The 20,674-nt window shown below is 41.4% G+C and overlaps 1 protein-coding gene across 1 annotated transcript in view; it reads left to right on the plus strand.

Moving 5' to 3' along the window:
• Positions 1-12,075: 12,075 nt before the first annotated feature.
• The window catches only part of htr7c (5-hydroxytryptamine (serotonin) receptor 7c), a 56,640-nt gene continuing 48,041 nt past the window's right edge, over positions 12,076-20,674 (plus strand). The window contains exon 1 of the mRNA XM_041786894.1: positions 12,076-12,848. Coding sequence (XP_041642828.1) covers positions 12,382-12,848 — 467 coding nt within the window. The 5' untranslated portion in view covers positions 12,076-12,381. The remainder of the gene's footprint in view (positions 12,849-20,674) is intronic.

Raw genomic sequence — 20,674 nt, forward strand, 5'->3', positions numbered from 1 at the left:
ATATGGTGGAGGGGCCATCATGGTTTGGGGCTGCTTTGCTGCCTCAGGGCCTGGACAGATTGCTGTCATTGACGGAAAAATGAATTCCCAATTTTATCAAGACATTTTGCAGGAAAACTTAAGACCATCTGTCCGCCAACTGAAGCTCAACAGAGGATGGGTGATGCAACAGGACAACGACCCAAAGCACAGAAGTAAATCAACAACAGAATGGCTTCAACAGAAGAAAATACGCCTTCTGGAGTGGCCCAGTCAGAGTCCTGACCTCAACTCGACTGAGATGCTGTGGCATGACCTCAAGAGAGCAAGTCACACCAGACATCTGAATAATATTGCTGAACTGAAACAGTTTTGTAAAGAGGAATGGTCCAAAATTCCTCCTGACTGTTGTGCAGGTCTGATCTGCAACTACAGGAAACGTTTGGTTGAGGTTATTGCTGCTAATGGAAGGTCAACCAGTTATAAAATCCAAAGGTTCACATACTTTTTCCACCCTGCACTGTGAATGTTTACATGTTTTGTTCAATAAAAACATTAAAAAAGATCATTTTTTGTGTGGTATTAGTCTAAGCAGACTGTGTTTGTCTATTGTTGTGACTTAGATGAAGATCAGAACACATTTTATCACCAATTCATGCAGAAATCCAAGAAATCTCAAAGGGTTCACATACTTTTTCTTGCAACTGTACATATCAGATCCAACTGATTAAATCAGAAATGGGGGAAACTAAAAATTCATTCCAAATAAAAGCTCAGGTCTCAGGAGGATATATCAATATTTTTTCAGTTTTAAAAGACTGAGATCTTTTCATCCGCCTCCGTCCTGTTGATCAAAATCAATTGTTTAAACATTCACCAAAATAAATAGCACCTTACTGCTTGTTTAGTATTTTGAAAACCTTTAGAGTTAAACTGAAAACCATGAATGCGTCTTGAGCTTTCATTTTGACTAAGCTGCAGAGCTAAGAAGTAGGAAAAGTTAAAATGTCCCATCTGAGCAAACAGGCTGTCTCTGTTATACTTCAACAAAATGAACTGGTGGGTTAGAATTGAACTAGCTGTGAGGCTGACTCTGACATTCAAGAGAAAGAAGATGATGATACTTGGCTTGATTATCTAATTACCAAAATATAAACATGTGTTTGTAGTCAGAGAGGTTTAGCTGAAAAGATTTAATCCCCTCCTCAAAGTTAGTGTCTCAAACTTAAAATACTCATATTCTTCAAAGTCCCAGAGCCCACATAGCTTTGGTTTTCAGGTCACTGGTCAGGCGTGTTGGCAATTAGTCTTAGACTCTTTCAAAAATAATGACAAAACTCCCCCCAGAGGTGTTCAGGTGAGGACTTAGCGCCCACCTCTGCTCTCTGCAGGAATAAATGAATCACTGTTCCAGACAGTAACCTTTCATTTCATCTTTTAATATTAACAACAAGTTTTCAGGATAGTGCCAGTTACTTCTACCAGGGCTCAACTTTGAAGACCTTAAAGAGAAACAGCTCTGTTGATTTCTTATTTTTAGATGATTGAACTTGTTTTTTTCTATTTTTATAACGTCCGTCCTAAAGGGAAAACATTTTATCCTCAGAGCTTGAATTGCATCATCACAAAACAGCAATGAAATAAAAGGAAACCAACTCAGGCTGGTAAACTGTGGTTTTTGAGCAGCTGGTTTAGCCTCGGGATTCACCTCCACTCGACTCAAATTTTGAAAAATAAATATATAAATAACCAAACATATGTTCTTTTGGCTTTTATTTTTGTCATCTATGTACACACAAAGGTAACTGCCACCAGGAGTGAAAAAAAGTCCAACAAAACCTTCTTACAATGCCCCCCACCCCCTCAAAATATGGTCACAGAAAATGGTGATACAATGCCACATTATGTGGCAATATATTCAGTGTTGTGCAGAAGTGGGTGGTGGAGGCTGAGCTGGTCTGCAGCCTGTGTTTTTATGGTCCTAAATAGACAAACTGACTGTTATATGAGGGCAAAGAAAGATGAGGATTGACAGAAAATCCATTGACAAATTCGCCCTCCTGATTGAGTTAAAGCCACCAATAAATGCAAGCAAATACCAAATTCAGTTGAAGCAACGAAAAAGGGAGAAAAAGCTCTACTTTTACAGTTAAATGATACAGGAAGGCTTTTATGGAATGCCTATGAGCCTGTTCACAAGTGTATTTCCACATCTGTGACAGGAACAATTGTCCCCTGTGTTCAGGACAGAGGTTGTCAGTAATGTCCCAGGCCTCCTGGGTATCTGTGTTGTGTCCTGCTGAATGACACTTTCTTTTAAGAACAGGGAATTAAATTTAAGCTTTAGGGAAATCCATAGCATTGATGTTACCTTATCTGCAGGCATAGGCCTCTTACAGTGGTCTGTCTTAGACTCAATATTCAGGAGCTTAGAATGAAGATCAGGGCCTGACCCCTGCTGCAAATCTCCTTCAAATGTTGTTAAAAAATCAATGCCCACAGGCTGCTAATAGAAGAATGAAGGTAAACCTGTGTTAAAGAGAGAAAAGGGAGCCAAGAAGCATTTAATGATACAAAAACTAAAGGTCTCTGTGATGACAGACAAGAGGTTTTCTTTGCAGGTGAGACTTTTTTTGTAGAAAAAGCTGTGTGCCCTTTATTGAGGCAGTAGATGGTTTGTGGAGGGTGGAGACAGGAATCTGAAGCTGGGGGGTGACAGCTGATGGCGAGGGTGTCCAACCTTTTTCAGATGAGAGCCACATACAGAAATATATAGAGATGTTGGTCCACTTCAATATCCACAAGGGGAGGTGTATGAAAGTTTGTAAAACCAATATATTTTATAATTTATTAAGTAGCACATATCACTGTTATTTATCATTATTTATTTCTAGATCTCCCTGCCCTTCCATGAGCATGCATGGAAAGTATCAAGTAGGAACAGCACACATTCCTGCTCTTCTAATAGGAAAAGCCTCAGGCAGGGAGAGAGGCAGTAAAAACCCCACACTGATTGAGAAGCAGAATTAAGGAGGAGCTGGGGTGGAGGAGTGTTGCAAGAGCAGCTTGTGGAGAGGGTGGAAGAGTGTGGCCAGGAAAGAGCAGTTTGAATACAGCAGCATGAGAACTATCAGCCAATAGCGTCCTTAGAGCAAATCAGCTGGCCGTCAGCTGATCTCAATTTTGGCAGCACCTCAGCAAACGCTACACGCTTGATTTAATGGCTGACAAGGCAACTAGATAATAATTTCCAGGTTTTTGGGGATGCCAATCAGATATCAGGGGGCCATGTTTGGCTCTAGTTACCACTGGCTCCGCCCCTGGGAAGTTATTTGCTGCTGTAATCATCAGGGAGTTCGAAAACAAGATATTTTTTATTTTGGTTGCCAATATGTTTACCTTGTACAGTGTTGTCTCATGTCAGTCACAAAAAAACCATCAGTAAATTATTCTTGTCAGGATTTGTATAATTGGCATGGTAGCACCACCTGTAACAAAACTATACTGTCCAATGCAGTCAGGCACAAGCTTCATGTTCAAATGTGGGCCATATTTCATTTTATTTCTGGAGTTTGATTGTGGGCCAATCAAAGTCGGACCGCAGGCCGCATTTGGCCCACAGGCCATAGTATGGACACCCCAGGTCGATGGAGTGCTGCATCAGAGATATCTGTTATGGCAGGAAGGAGCAGGAGGTGGTGGCTCAGCCAGAGATGGTCTTCAAGACAGTGCAGGTGAGGGCAGAGCTACATAAAGAAGCACCAAGAGAAAAAAGGTGGTTTTATGCTTGTAAAAGCCAGAGCCACTTGGAGAGATCGTCTTTAAACTTTGCACAGATAAATGCCCACTGTTACTCAAAGATAAACTGAAGACATCAAGGAGGTTCAAGGTCACTGTGACCTCAAATCCTGTGAGCCAAATATTTCAAGAATGCGCTGAGGGATTTTCACATTCTCCATAAAAATGTGGGGCACAGCACATCAAAAGTGGCATTTGGGCATGATGCCTGCCCCCTGGTGGATTATTTCCGCACTACATGTATCTGGATTTATTTCAACATATTTCATCAGGTTTTTTTAAGGATAAAAAATGATCTCGCTGACATCCTCCTTGAGGACAATAAAGTTGAAAATGTTAAAGATGACACTGTGATTAAACTTAATCCTTTTTTAAATGTGAAAATTAACTGTGTAACCTTGTTGTCCCTGCAGCCTGAACACTCTCTGTGGGCACCAATAGGCTTTGTTGCACTTACTGCTCCACAGTCTTATTTGTTCTACTCTGAAGGAGATACAGTCTTCAGTAGGTGAGATGGGAGAGATTCTACATACAACTGTTGCCCAGGTTCTTCACCAGTCAAAGCTTTATGGGAGAGTGGGGAAGAGAAAAACACCGCTGAAGAAAACTCAGACATGTGGGAGACTCCATATGAGACCTTTATGTTTGTCAGACACTAAACCTGTACATCACCACAAACACACCATCCCCACTGTGAAGCACAGTGTTGGCAGCATCATGCTGTGGGGATGCTTCTCGGCAGCTGGCCCTGGAAGGCTTGTAAAGGTAGAGGATAGAATGACTTTGTTTGGGTCAGCCGGGATGTTCCTATCAATGGATAGAGCCTCATTTCCACACAATAGATCAAAATTGAATTCAGATGAAATTGTGTGGGGATGCTAAGAGCTGAACTGTGGAAGAACTGCTGAAATAGCCAAAAGCACAAAACTAGCATAAAATAGCATAAAATGGCATAAAAGTAGCTGAAAATGGCATTCAATAGTAAAAAAAAAAAAAGATAAAAATAGCTGAAGATAGCCAAAAAAACAAAACAAAAAACAAACTGAAAATAGCATAAAAATAGCTGAAAGTAGCCTTAAAATAGCTGATTTTGGCATAAAAGTAGCTGAAAATTGCATCAGAAATAGCTGAAAATACCATGAAAATAGCTATATATCTAAAAATTATAAAAATTAAAAATGAGAAAAGCTATAGCAATCCAATGACGAAGAAACTGAATTTTTTAAAGTTTAAATAGTGTCGATACAACCAAGTATGAAGGAGGAGATAGCCGGCATGGAAGAAGAATAATAAACAAAATGGCTGAATATCAACAGTGTGGATGCTCAGCATCCCTACTAATTAGTTCTCTAGCTGGGTCCCAGTCAGCTTCAGTTTGGAGAGTAAAGCAGTTGACACTGGTGGTGTGGCATACAGCACTGTGAAGAGCATGCAGGACAGAGAGGGAAACATTATCACATCTTGTCCACTGAATGGCGCCCTTTTGACAGATCGTGACCCAAGTTTCCAAACATTTTCAACAACATGTTTAGTTAATTGGCTGTCGCAGTTTGGCGCATGATTGGACACGTGGTATAAAAAAGATAAGGAATAAAACTGAATAATTTCATACCCTCTTTCCCCATCATTATGTGTCAATTTTTGGCAATTTTTCAGAGAACTTGTGAAATTTCTTCATTATCATGGGAAAAGTAGCAGTTTATTGCAAGACAAGGACATAAATTAGTTGAAATATTTATCAAAAAAATAGATTTACCCAATTTCACAGTAAAACAGGATAAAATAATAGGTGTCGATGCATATCCAACAAGGATTCAGGACTTGTGCAACCATCTTTTTTCCAGACACCTCATTGCAACAACTGAAAATTGCTCCATGACCCACTTTTGGGTCCTGACCCACCAGTTGAGAACCACTGCCCTAGAGGGCATTCAACAAAGATGTCCAATGGAAGGTAACCTGTGGGGAACTTTATCATGTTTTTCCCTTTGAAGGGGTATCCTAGAGGGAAATTTACAGGGTTTCATCCACTGGAGGAACAACATAAAGGACACTTTTCAAGTTTTTATATGTTCAGTAGTCAGAGCTTACCACTTAAAACAACCCCTCAGACCTAATGCAAACATGCTGCATTACACATGACATGCTGCTGACTACAGTGGCCTGGAGATTCATCTTCCCTTTGATTTGAACTGACATAATGACATCAGTCAGTCAGTTGATGTGTCTTATTTATAGAGGTAGCTCACAGCTGAAGAAACACAAGCAACAACTGTCCCACAACATAAACTTATTGTTTACTCTTTTTTGTGGCAGCAAATCGAGGATTTGCCAACATGACCCTGAAAAGTGGCACAATCAAACATCAATTTATATTAGAATACAAGGCGTAACAATGCAAACATGCACAGTATTTCTGACTGAAATGACTGATAAATAACATTTTTGCTTTGGCTAATCAAAAATATGATAACCTCCAAACAATAAACTCAGTGTTATACAAGGGAAGCGTTTTCCTGCAAGTAATAATCAAGTCTCTATTTATATGACTCATGTTACCCAAGGTTGTCTTGAAAATATAGCTTTTTTTCTTTTAAGTCAGGGCACACTTGAGAAAAAGATATTATAGTTTGAGTTATTTCAATGAATTGAATCCTTTGATTCAAATCCTGTGAAAAAAGCGTAAAGATCTTCGGGAAAGTACGGCGAAAGGATGTAGGTATGTCATGAGTGTTTAAGTGTTTCTATTGGCAGACAAATGTTATTCAAACACCTCAATAAAGAAGACGAGCTCTGATGACATTTGTGCCTTTAGGATGTTACTTACACTGCAGCATTGAAACTGAACGTACTTACTGATTAAAAACTTTCATATCTAAATAGTGGTATCAATTGTGATATCTATGATGATATCAAAGATGTTGTTGATGTTGAGGATGTTAACAATGCACCGTGAAAACAGTTATGTTCACTGACAGCTTGGTGACATTTCAAGTTAAGGACATGTCTTTGTTGTTACAGCTAATGTGAAGTTATTCTAACTTGCAAACATAATCAAATTACTACAGAATTAACCTTGCAAAGCAGATGGACTAGCTAGATTCCAGGTCCATCTTGCAAAGTTTCAATCTAAAATGATTGTGCCAGGTCTAAAAATAGACCAAACCAACCAGTGTCACTTGAGTAGAATGCAGGCGGGGTTTAGTTTTACTGTATGGCAGTATATACAATGTCTGCCACCAGTGATTAGCTTGGCTGTACCTTTAGTATAGTGGCGGCTTTATCAGAAATGGGCAACAATTATTTATTAAAATAAGAGAAAAGAGCCAACTTGAAAGCTTCTCTTGGCAGAGAAGATGTTTTTGCTCCTCTCCTGATTGGCCTCGGCATGAGTTCTATCCACCAACAAGCTTCACTGTTAAACTATGGCAGCACCTGTCTGTCGAGTTAAGGTTACTACTTGAGCTGCGCGGGCCTAAAAGTCTTTGCACAATGAGTCTGTTATATTTGGATGAATTATTTTGGATCCCTAATGCAACAAAAACATCACACACTCAAATCTTGCACACTGAGTCTGTTGCGTTTTATTTGTATTCACTGAGAAAATTTGTAGAATTGTTTTGTATTGTGATGTAAATCAGACATCCTGACAGAGAGCTTCATATGACACCAGCTTGTATGTCACAACTGTGCCAAGTTGAAGACATGGAGAACTCAAGTCTATTAGTTGGTGTGAGAACAAATTGATGCCTTTATTTGTGAAATATCCATGGCTGATATCCTCATACTACATGGAAAAATCAAAGTGTATTACCTGTCCAGTATTACCAGATGGCTGGGTCCAACTCGTCTTTTTGGAGATCTCCAAAGGTGTACCCCAAGGTTCAGTCTTAGGACCTATTTTCCATTGATATTAACAATATGTGTGATAACTTGTCAAATTCATATCATCTTTATGCAGATGACACCATTATTTATTGGTGGTCATCATTGATTATGCAGGCTTTTGAATTTTTACAGCCTGCTATTAAAGTTGTTCAGTTATGTTTGCAGCAACTTAAACTGGTTCTAAATGCAGACAAAACCAAACTTATGGTATTCTCCAATTCAACTGAATAATCAGTCACCATCTAAATAACATAGACTGATGCAAAAGTGTGCATAAAAATCCAAAATGTCCTAAAAAGTTAATGACGGATAAAAGGTTTGCATCAGAGTGCAACACCATTACAACATGAGATCGATTTTCTTTTTCAAGGTGCAAAAAATTCTGTCAAAAAAACCCTGACTCAGTGGGGAAAGGCCTTACCTCATTTTGTCTTGTCACTCTGATTGGTCCATAAATTCGTCTAATAACGCTCTGATAATTATATGGAAAAGGCCTGTCCTTTCCAAGTGCTTTGTACAGGAGGTTTCCAGATGAAATGGAATACTGTATATCCTGTACAATGGATATCTGAAACATTCTATCTAGTATTAGGTTAATAAAATATTTATTTGGCTAAGACACACCTACGATCACACCAAGATCCCAAGGCCAACCATAGTTACATCCAAAACAGCCTCTCAAACATGTTTCACAGTAGTTTTGGTCTAGTGGAGGTTGTGAAGTATGGTTGGACAAATTTCTCTGCATGGTATGCAATCAAGATATTTTATCTACCTCCTTCATGATGTCCAGCATTGGGTTTGATGCTGACATAGTGTGCCATGAAGATGAACACCTCTTGTTGTCTAATTGCACCAGTTTCTTGCAGTTGATTGGAAATCCTTCATTCATTCCCTCTTCAAATCATCTCTTTATTGCATCTAAACCAGGTGTAATCCATACCTATTTAACTCCTCTTATTAAAAGACCCCTGAGGCTTTTCTAATAAGACACTGACATGCTGACAGGTTGTTTTGCATAAGCCCCAAGGATTCTCCACAGAGGCTTTCACTCCTGGAACGTGACACCCCTGACATCTACCAATCTGCAATATCCTCAGCATAAATGTCCACGCTCCCCTGACAGCAGACACTGAGTGATGTGGCAATCATTGCTGACCTGTCCCTCATACTGAATGCTGGGTAATAGTGAGCGAAGGGCCAGCTGTGGTGGAGGCATCTAGGGTAGGGATGACAAGCTGTGAGGAAATTGTGGGAAACAGAACCGCCCCATCCAGAGCCGGGGGTACAAACACACCACAGCTGTTCCTATCTGGATGATGATGCAAGCGGTCCTGGGAAGCTCTCCCATATGCCCGGACTGTCCCCCGACAGCAGCGCTGCTGGACTTTCTCCTTTTAAGTGTTCCCAGTGCTCAGAGCAAGGCAACAAAGACATGCATTACTATGGGTTATGTTTTGAGTGTTTGAGATGCTCTTTTCAGTGGACTTAGGATGTTTGAGGGGCAGGGGCAAAAATGATAAAGAGGGCATCTTCTGTCTGCACCAGCACACTAAAATGCTATTAAGCATTTATTGTAAAATAGTTAGAAATCCTGGTTCAATTTAACATTTTTATTATGTTTTGCACCAGAAATGTAGTGTAGTGTAGTGTAGTGTAGTAGTGCTTGAATCAGAGCAGACGCCTTCTTTTGGAAATGTGTTTGGAGCTATATGGACAAAAGTATTCAGCCACCTGACCATTACACTAACAGAGACTGTAAATACATTATGTTCATATACATGGACTTTAATATGGAGTTGATCCCACTCTTCTTAGGTTTTCCATGAGATGTTTTTTGTGGGAATTTGTGCCCATTTATTTAATAGAGCATTTAGAGGTCAGGCATCGATGTTAGATGTGTTCCAGGTCTCACCAAAGGTGCTGGGTGGGATTGAGGTCAGTCAAGTTCTTCCACACCAAACTCATCAAACCATGCTTTTGTGTACTGGAGCATGGTAATGTTGGGATAGCAAAGGGCCTTCCCCAAACTGTTGCCACAAAGTTAGAAGCATAGCATTATCCAGAACGTCTTTGTATGCTTAAGGATTAAGATTGGCCTTCACTGGAGATAATGGCCTAAACCAAACCCTGAAAAACAGCCCCGTTCTACTGTCCCTCCTCCACCAAACTTCATAGTTGGCACAGTGCAGCCAGAAGGTAATGTTCTCCTGGCATCTGCCAAACCCACCCTTGCCTATCTGAGAAGCGTGGTTGGTCAGAACTCTCCAGCTCTGGAATCAATGGTCTTCTGCCCCATTGCAGTTGTTTCTAAATGCTTCCACTTTCTAATAATATCACTTACAGTCGACTGAACTTCTAGCAGAGATGTAATTTTACAAACTGTCTTATAGCGAAGGTGGCATCCGTCACAGCATAGACAGGTGCTTGAATTTATACACCTGTTGCAATGGGACTGCACCTGAATTCAATAATTAAGAGGTTGGCTGAATACTTTTGTCCATATAATGTTCCTGAGAGCTTATTTGGGTCAGCTGAGATTTCCCTCTTAATGGGTTGGCAGCATAAATTCAGAGAGCCTGTTTTCCAGCATACACTGAGTAGCTTGGTCAGGGTAGGGAGGCTCATTTCATTTATGGGGAAGGACACCTTATCATGTTTTGCCTACTTGGATGGTGGCCTGGAAGGCAGTTTATTATGTATTACCCACTGGAGGGATATCTGAGAGTGCCTCAGGAACCACCATCAACTCCATATTGAGAAATAGCAAACCAAAACGACTGATATTCCTTGATTAATCAGATTTACTTCATAAAATATAGCACGGTTTGAAGCTCATTTAGCACAAAACCTACCAAATTAAAGAGACAGGACAAATCAAGTGTATTTTTAAAAGAGTTCTGTGGACTTTTTTGTGCAATTTTTGTTTCCAGGAACAACACTAACCTTGCTCCCATCTGAACTGTTTGGGCCCGGTTAGAAAGTGTCAGGACCAATGGCGGATGACATTAGCGTGGATGCTGCTAAAGCGCCAGTTTTACCAGAACTTGACATTTTTTCGATAAAAGAACAAAGAACAGCATTGTTTTCTTTTCAAAAATGACAAAAGTCGTGTACTGACATGTCTACTGTCGCCATGTTTCGCGTTATTCCTCGGTAGCTGCGCACGCACACCTTGGTAGCGGCCACGTCACATGTTTTGTAGCTCTGATTGGTCCGTGAAGATGTGACAGACAGAATATTTATCCAATCACACTCTGAGTTTTTTACAAATCCCCTGCCCTTTCCCAAATGCTTAGTATTGAATGTTTTCCAGATGGCATGTCAGGTTAGAACAACACCGCAACCCATTAAAAATGGCTCTATGCATGGGCGTAGAACAGCGGGAATAAAGGATACTGATTACCTGGGCCCACAGTAGGGAGGGGCCCTTGAAAAGCCTTTATTTTTTTCTTATCAATTAGTGTCATTATTGAATCAAAAGTGACTAAATGAATCAGTCAATGGACTACAATTTATATCACATAGAATAAAATAGAATACATGAAAAAACATAGATATTTGTAAAAAATGATGCACCAATTATTGCTAGGCTAGCCAGTAAGGGGGCCCTGTGTGATATTCTATTCTTTTTGGGGGCCCATAATCCCTGGCCATGCTCCTGGCTCTATGACCCACTTTTGGGTCATGACCCATGAGTTGAGAACCACTGCCAAAGAAGGCACTTTATCACATTTTCCCAACTGTGAGGGCACCCTTGTGGGCATGTTTCATGCTCCATAGGGGCATCCAAGAGATCACTGTATTTTGGAACATTAGGGCCTAACAGGGGCGATCACCCCCCTGCACCCCCCTCTGAGTCCAACAGTGGCTAGAAAGATTCTTGCTTGTCTTCAAATGACAGGGACAAGTTGACTAGTTCGGGATTTCTTTGAAAAGATGAAACAGCACATGCTTTTTGTCCTAAGGAGGAACGACTTCTTATTTAAATGATGCATTAAATCAAAGATGTGTCAGCTGCCAGCCAGCTCATTCAGATCTTTATCATAAAATACAGACTGACAGTCACTGAAAGGAGCTTATGTGTGAGAGTGTGTGGGAGTCCTGTGATTCTGGAGGTAAATTCACAGCCAGATAAAACGTCAAGCTCTATTGAATCCTTTAGGGTGATATGTACAAACGTGTTAATGCCATTTTTAAGAGGGAACCCTGTATACAAATATCTGATTAACTATTCATAATTTTGCACGTTGGAGCTCCTTGAATCCACAATAAAACCGCTGTTGTATCCCGTTGATGCTCCGTTGGCTGGCTGTGTGTGCGTCTTAACTGGTGCGTCACATGAGTAGGTGCGGTTTACGCAGCGCAACTCCCCAAATAGTCCATATTTGTCCGTTTCATGCACAGAGGAACAAGCACAGAGAGCGCTGCTTTGTTTGTGGATTGTTTGGAGCGTTTTCATTCAAAGTTTTGGAGTAGAAGTTACTGTTTTATCCTCGGGATGACGCGCACTTCTGCAGCTCTTCCTGTGAGGGATCGTTTTTAAACCTGTCAAGAGTGAGTTGCTGTCAGCTGTGATGTGCAGCAGCTGCAACAGCATCGATCTCAAACCGCCGGGCAGGAGCCGAGAGCAGGTTCCACACATCCAAATATGCGCGTAATTGGAGTGCTGTGGCGAGGCATCCCTTGCTCCCCCACGGAGTCAGCGTTGTCGTGATGTTCAATACTTCGGGAATTGAGCTCACTTTTAACAAGAAAGAGGAAATTTCCGAAGTTACCAATGGCACTCCGCAGCTGCTTTACAACGTCCTCGTCACCATCAGCCCCACCACCATGTGGAACGAGTCGTGCGGGGTGCAGCTGCAGGAATTCGGGCGCCCCGAGAAGATCATCATCGGGGTGATGCTGGCGATGATCACGGCAGTCACGGTGATGGGAAACACGCTGGTGGTGATCGCGGTGTGCGTGGTGAAAAAGCTCAGACAGCCTTCAAACTACCTGCTGGTTTCCCTCGCGGTGGCGGACCTGTCAGTGGCCATAGTGGTGATGCCGTTTGTGATAGTGACGGACCTGACGGGGGGAAAGTGGCTGTTTGGAGAGGTCTTCTGCAACATCTTCATCGGCATGGATGTAATGTGCTGCACCGCCTCCATCATGACTCTGTGTGTGATCAGCGTGGACAGGTGAGTTTACAAAGTTGAAAAATACCCACCAGTATTACGCATGACGCGCGCCTTCTGCTCAAATGTTAGTCAAATACATCGCCTTGTATGAAATAATCTCAAACAGTGAAGGATTTTGCGCACAGGAGATGCTCCAGAGCCAAACTGAATAACAAGCTGTAATCTTAACGCACGAAATTAATGGGCGATTTGCGCAAAAATGCTATGTAACTGCTTCATCCAGATCAGCTGTTCAGCTGATCATCTATGGGAATGAATCTACTGAGGCAGAAAATTAATACGCAGACTGTGATTAATTTATAACGGCTTCAATTAATCTGCTTGAGTGGACAATGGGGTAATGGTTTCCACGTTTATGCATTCAGTCTCAGCACCCACTGATCTGCATGACTCTGATACATGATTTTGCATCATCCTTGATTGGCTGCTAGGGCACAAAGGTCACGCCTGCTCTCCAGTATTAACCCCACTGTCCTTCCCCTTCACAATAAAATCAAACATAGAGCTGCAGCTGATTTTAACCCCTATAGAATCTGCGTTTCTGTCTCACTGCACAAAATAATAATGATAAAGGTAAACTGCTCTGGTGATTTGCAAAAGCTCATTTAATTTTACACTACCTGCACAAAATTTTGCGCAGTTACCATGGAAGCAACTGAGGAACACATAGCTCCAAGGAATTAACTGCTTGTAAACCATCAATCATTTGGTAGGTTGTGAAACTCCTCATCAAATTTAATAGAGTAGCTAATGATTATTTAATAGAGAATGATTGTTGGATACAGGGGCATTGCCAAGATTTCTGGGCCCCATGAAGTCATCTCACATCGGGCCCCTTCTCACTGTCACCTCTGCCAAACTTGTGATAATACTAACACCTCTGTTAGATTTAAAGAGTAACTAAACCAGAGTTTCAGCTGAGGTACATCTACTCTTGAATTTCCAAAAAATGTCTGAAGGAACACCACAGACATGGGTGGAAAGGCCCTGCAATAAAACATGCCCCCCCCCCCCCCCTCCCTAAACATCCACACAACATTCAGTGTGATTCCTTTAAAGATTCCAGATTTGATTATTTGTGATGATTTAATAACCATTCAAAATAGCGCACATATGTTTAAGTACAAGTTTGTATATTTTCAATTAATTTTAAGAAAAAAAAAAACGATTTCCTCTCAGTCTCGGGTGACAGAACTACATTACCCACAACCCTAGGGTGTCACAGCAACATCTCTGAATGGTCTACCTGCAAAAGTTGAGTGTTCTGCTGCTAGTAAAAAAAAAGGTATAAATGGGGAAACAATGATAGATGGTCATGTAAAAGACAGGAGATACACTAACTGGACAAAAGTATTCAGCCACCTAACCTTTGCACTTACAGGGACTGTGATAACACTGTATTTAAATACATATTCTTTAAAAATAGAGTTGGTGCCCCTTTGCAGCTATAAGAGCCTCCACTCTTGGAAGGCACAAGATTTTGGAGTGTTTCTGTGGGAATTTGTGCCCATTCATTCTGTAGAGCATTTATGAGATCAGGCACTGATGTTGAGCGAAAAAGCCTGGCTCACAACCTCCGTTCCAGTTCATCCCAAAGGTGCTCAGTTGGGTTGAGGTCAGGGCTCTGTATGGGCCAGTCAAGTTCCTCCAAACTGACCTCATCAAGCCATGTCTTTATAATCCTTGCTTTTTGCACAGGGGTAATGTAGTCAGGCAGGTAACGTTCTCCCAGCATCTGCCAAACCCAGGCTCGCCCATCTGATCGCCAAACAGAGAAGCGTGATTCGTCACTCCACAGAACACGTTTCCACTGCTCCACAGTCCAGTGTTGTTGTGCTTTAAACCACTCCAGCCAATGCTTGCCATTGGACATTGATCTGAGGCTCGCATGCAGCTGCTCAGCCAGGGAAACCCATTCATGTAGCTCCCACTGCACTAGTGCTTTCACTGATGCCAGTGGAAGTTCAGAACTCTTCATCTATGGAGTCAGCAACGTGTTGGTGACTTTTATGCACCATGCGCCTCAGCAGTCGTTGATCCTGCACTGTGATTTTACGTGGTCTTCTGCTTTGTAGCTGACTCCCTCTGACTCTTCCACTGTCTAATAATTTCCCCTAACGTTGTGGAATATCCAGCAGGTATGGAATTTCACCAGCAGTCTTATTGCAAAGTTTGCATCCATCATAGTAGCGTGTTTGAAGTTGTTGAGCTCTTCAGAACGACTCATTTAGTATCACAAATGTTTGCAAATGGAGACTGCATGGCTAGGTGCTTGATTTTGTACACATGTGGCAACAGGTCTGATTAAAACACCTGAATTTAATAATTAACAAGTGTGGCCAAATACTTTTGTCATTATAGTGTAGCATGTTACTGGCCTCAATTTAAGAAAACATGGCTTACTCACAATTTGCAGGACTACATTATCCATTACTCTGGAGTAACAGTGACATCTCTGATTGGTTGAATCTGCTTTTCCTGTGAATGTTGGTACTCCAATCTGGACCAATTGTTCATAGGCATTAATGAGCTTTAGGCTGGACCAAGAGACCTATGCTAGTTGAAGTCTTTTTCTTTGTTTATCCTCATTGTACTAAAGTTAAAAGTGTGCTTCAAGGACTGAGTTTTGAGGTCTAAAATACATATTTAAAATGTTGATATCAGTATCGATATCAGCTTAAATTAATCTGTAAGTGTTGGCATATCAGACATTGGAAAAAAATCCAATATTGTGCATTCCTTAAACTGTCCATAGGTGTGAGAATGATTGTTTTCTCTGTTTATCAGCTCTGTAATGGACTGGGCCACCAGTCCAGGTCCTGAAACAGGGAAGCAGCCCCAGACATCACACTGCCGTCACCATGTCTGAGTGTTAGTGTGATATTTTGATGAAATGCTGTTAGTTTTAATCCAGATGTAACCAGAGGCACTTTTTCCAGAAAATTCAACTTTTGTTTCTTCAGTCTACAGGGTATTTCCCAAAAAGTCTTTGGCATCATCAGGATGTTTTTTGGTTTGTTTTGTTTTTTTTTGTCAAATTTGAGACGAGCCTTTGTGTTCTTTTTTGGTCAGCAATGGTTTTGGCCTTTGAACTCTCCCATGAATGCCATTTTTGCCCAGTCTCTTTATTTATTTATTTTTAAAGAATTATTTTTGGGGTTTTCATGCTTTTATTTGATAGAGGAAGGACAGTGGATAGACTTGGAAACAGGGAAGAGAGTGGGGAGAGACGTGTGGTAAAGGGCCACAGGCCGGATTCAAACTCGGGCTGCCCACATACATGGGTAGCACCTTAAACCACTCCACCATCTGCACACGTGCCCAGTCTCTTTCTTATTGTTGAATCCTGAACACTGACCTTAAAGGGGACATATTTTACCCCTTTAAGACAAGTATATATTGTTCTCAGAGGTCCCCAAAACATGCCTGTGAAGTTTGTTTCTGAGGAAACACTTCAGTATTGGATTTTTGCATGTCTGAAAACCCCTCTGTTACAGCCCTGCTCTGAATGCGCTTTTTTTTGTGTCTGTAGCTTTAAATGTTAATGGACTGTCTGACTCCGCCCCCCTCAGGAAGTGGATGTGGCTCTCCTGATCCTCCTCTCAGAAGAAGAGGGGAACTTTCCTCCAAGCGGAGAGGGCTAACCAAACCTGGGGGGCGGTGCTAACTCCCCACATGACATCATGAGGGGAAAATCTGAGAACGGCTCTGAGAAAATCTGAGAGTGAGGGGGTGGATTTTTCTGATTCTTGGGGGGATTGTGGACAGGCCAGGGGGACATATTTCTGTTATGAAAGCCTGCAAAAGTGTATTTTGCATAATTTGTGACCTTTAACTGAGTCAAGTGAGGCCTGCAGGTCTTTAGATGTTTTTGGTTCTTTTGGGATGAGTCGTCTATGCTCCCTTGGAGCCATTTTGATAGGCTGACCACCCCTGGGAAGGTTCACCACTGTTTCAAGTTTTCTCCACTTGTGGATAATGGCTCACTGCGGTTGGCTGAAGTCCCAAAGCCTTACACCGTGTTTCACATTATTATGCAAATGATATTTTTCTCTGATTTTCTAAATATTAATGCAAATGACAGTCAGAATATTTTTCAAGTCATCAGCCATTAGAGCATAATTCAAATGTTTTTGAACAAACTTCATAATGACAAAAAAATATTTAAAAAAAAATAAAAACCTCAAAATGCACTGTTCCACATTATTAAGCACAACAGCTTTTTAAAATATTTTATAGGTTGTAAAGAACTGAAAATGGTCATTTGTAGAAATTGCAGCATCAGGAGGTCATATTTACTGAAATCAAAGCTATTTCAATCAAAAACATCTTAACAGGACAAGTTCCATGTTAACATAGGAGCCCTTCTTTGATATCACCTTCACTATTCTTGCATCCATTGAACTTGTGAGTTTTTGGAGAGTTTCTGCTAGAATTTTTTTTGCAGGATGTCAGAATATCCTCCCAGAGCTGCTGTTTTGATGTGAACTGCCTCCCACCCTCATAGATCTTTAGCTTGAGGATGCTCCAAAGGTTCTCAGAAGGGTTGAGGTCAGGGGAGGATGGGGGCCACACCATGAGTTTCTCTCCTTTTATACCCATAGCAGCCAATGACACAGAGGGGTTCTTTGCAGCATGAGATGGAGCATATTCATGCTTGAAGAAAATTTTACTACAGAAGGCACAATTCTCTTTTTGTACCATGGAAGAAAGTGGTCAGTCAGAAACTCTATATACTTTGCTGAGGTCATATTCACACCTTCAGGGACCCTAAAGGGCCCTATCAGCTCTCTCCTCATGATTCCGGCCCAAACATGACTCCGCCCCCTCCTTGTTGACGTCTTGGCCTCATTGAGACATGGTGGCCATCCACCAACCATCCACTACTCCTCCATCTGGACCATCCAGGGTTGCACGGCACTCATCAGTCAACAAGACTGTTTGAAAATGAGTCTTCATGTATTTCTGGGCCCACTGCAACCATTTCTGCTTGTGAGCATTGGTTAGGGGTGGCTCAATAGTAGGTTTATATACAACTGCAAGCCTCTGGAGGATCCTACACCTTGAGGTTGGTGGGACTCCAGAGGCATCAGCAGCTTCAAATACCTGTTTGCTGCTGTGTAATGGTATTTTAGCATCTGCTCTCTTAATCTGATGTATTTGTCTATCAGAAACCTTCCTCATTATGCCTTTATCTGCAGGGACCCGTCTGTGCTCTGAATCAGCCACAAATTTCTTCACAGTACGGTGATCATGCTTAATTTTTCCTAAAATATGGAATGTTTTCATTCCTTATCCAAGGCATTACACTATTTGACACTTTTCAGCAGCAGAGAGATCCTTTTTCTTTCCCATATTGCTGAAAAGTGTCAAATAGTGTAATGCCTTGGCCTGCTTAACAATGTGGAACATGTGGAAAAGTGCATTTTTAGGTTTTTATTAAAACAAATATAATAGTTATCATTATGAAGTTTGTTCAGAAACATTTGAATTATACTCTAACTGTTGATGACTTGAAAAATATTATGACTGTCATTTGCATTGATATTTAGAAAATCAGAGAAAAATGTCGTTTGCATAATAATGTGGAAGGCGGTGTAGAAATGCCTTAGAACCCTCTGTTAGATGTCAATGACTTTGTTGCTCATCTGTGCTTAAATTTCTCTAGATGGCGCCATGATGTGTTGCTCTTTGAGATCTTGGAGCCTACTTCACTTTGTCAGACAGGTTGTTAAAGTCTGCTAAATTTACTCTTTATGACAGGAAAATGTAGGGATATATGTCCATTTAAGGACTAATTATGCCCCATTACTATCTTCTCTGCATGAGCAGGTGAACTCGAACTCTTGAAGTCACTGCTCAGACTGTCAGAGCTGATCCTGATGGATTGTGACAAATGGGCCATGTCCACTGCTCCTATTTTAATCCTCAGTGACATAATATTGGAGTGATGGGTGCCACTGTTCCACCTCAATAGTCTTAATGAAGACAGAAGCTCATTGTGGTATTGATGATCTGATTATTTCCTCCTGCTCAACCTATCAGGTGTTATTAACTCGCTGCATTACTCACAGAATTATGCAGGTTTCCTACTTGAAGATGCTCTGTGCTATCACCGACATTAAACTCTGATACAGTGTGATTGCTCCTGTCTGCTGGCAGATGCGTTGATGTGTTTTGGGCTGTGAGATAATGAGTAACAGGATTCATGTGGCAGAGGAAGAAGTCCTTCACGGGGTTAAGGTAGGGGTCACAATGGTTATCGAAGATGGATGGATGGAGAGTGATTTAAAAGCCATCCGTGGCCACTTAGCTCCCCTCTGAGGTCATGACCTGTGATAATAGAAACTGTTAAACATTGTGCTGTCCCATTGTCACATTTCTTAAATGATGATATCAGCAAATTTCCAAGGAGGACATTGTTTTCATGTAATAGAGCTAGCCTGAATAGAAAACAACAATGCCAACCCATGACAGCAGGCTTATCTTTGTATTCCATGGGAAGATAAGTGGGAGTGTGGCAATCCTCCACCGTCGGGTCTCATGGCCATAGTCTGTGATTAGAGATGGGAATTGCTCACAGGATATTCTCAGAGAGGACAAAATGGAGCCACATGTGAGAGAGCATGTCTGGAAAGATAGAGGAGGTGATTGAATCTGGGGCCATGAAATCAAAGCGTGCACACCGATTGGACTAAACCTTTCTGGAGGATCATTTCCACTGAGGATCATAAGAAACCGCTGCATCATTTTGGGGTTATTTTCATCCTCGCACATGCTGCACAGACAGTCTGTAAACGGCTTGTGTTGATCTCCGTGAAAACAGTCATTTTAATTAAACAGTGCAGTGTGTTTGGCATATGATTCATAACAGGAATCATAGGGATAATTCTCCGGGTTGGGAATTGCCAATTAGACACATGATTAGTTGTAATTAGGGCTCTCTCTCCATCGTTTAGGATTTCCAAAGATGTGCATTGTTTACTGATTCAGGGGAGCGGAGAGAGCTACAAATAAGGAAAGAAGAAGTGAGCAGGGTTGTTTATGAGAGCTTTATGGTCCCTAAATGTGAGAGACGAGGTTTGTCTACAGCAGTGATTTTCTGCTGGTGGGTCAGGACCTGAAAGTGGGCTGCAGAGCTGTTTTCAGTGGGCTGTGAAAGTGTGTCTGGAAAAAAAAGTGGCAAAAGTCACAATTTACAGCAGCCTGAAGCAGACAGTCATCTATATATTTTGTTTGTCATCAATAACGACTACATTTTGGTAACCTGACATGCCAGAAAGACTGTTTCATATCCATTGCATAGATAGATTTCATATTCATCTGGGAAACCTCCCATACAAAGTGTTTGGGAAGGGCAGGACTGTTCAAAAAAATTCTTGGAGGGTAATTGGACCTCAATCCTGTCTGTCACATTCATCACAGGCCAATCAGAGTGACAGGACAATACGAGGTAGCAGGCATGCACAGCTTCAGTAACCTGACCTCAACAGCACCAGGAGAATGCTGCTGTGGTTTATGAACAGTGGAGCTTATTGATGGATAAAACTCAAACTGAGGGCGTTTGGTGGAAGTGCAAAACATCCTCTGCCAAGAAAAGCTTTCAGTGTGGCTCTTTGCTCTAATTTTAATAAAGCAATGTGTCTTAGTTCTGATAAAACCGCTGCCATGCTATGGCTACTCTGAGCTAATCATACACCAGCAGCCATCGCTATCAACACAACTAAACCCCACCTGTAACCATTGCAAACTCATGCTGTGGTGGTCAGGAGAAGAGTGAAAACATCTTTCTGTCATGAAAAGCTTTCTTGGCTTTTCTTTAATCT

Source organism: Cheilinus undulatus, linkage group 5 (assembly GCF_018320785.1).
Source record: "Cheilinus undulatus linkage group 5, ASM1832078v1, whole genome shotgun sequence".
In the NCBI taxonomy this organism is placed as follows: Eukaryota; Metazoa; Chordata; class Actinopteri; order Labriformes; family Labridae; genus Cheilinus; species Cheilinus undulatus.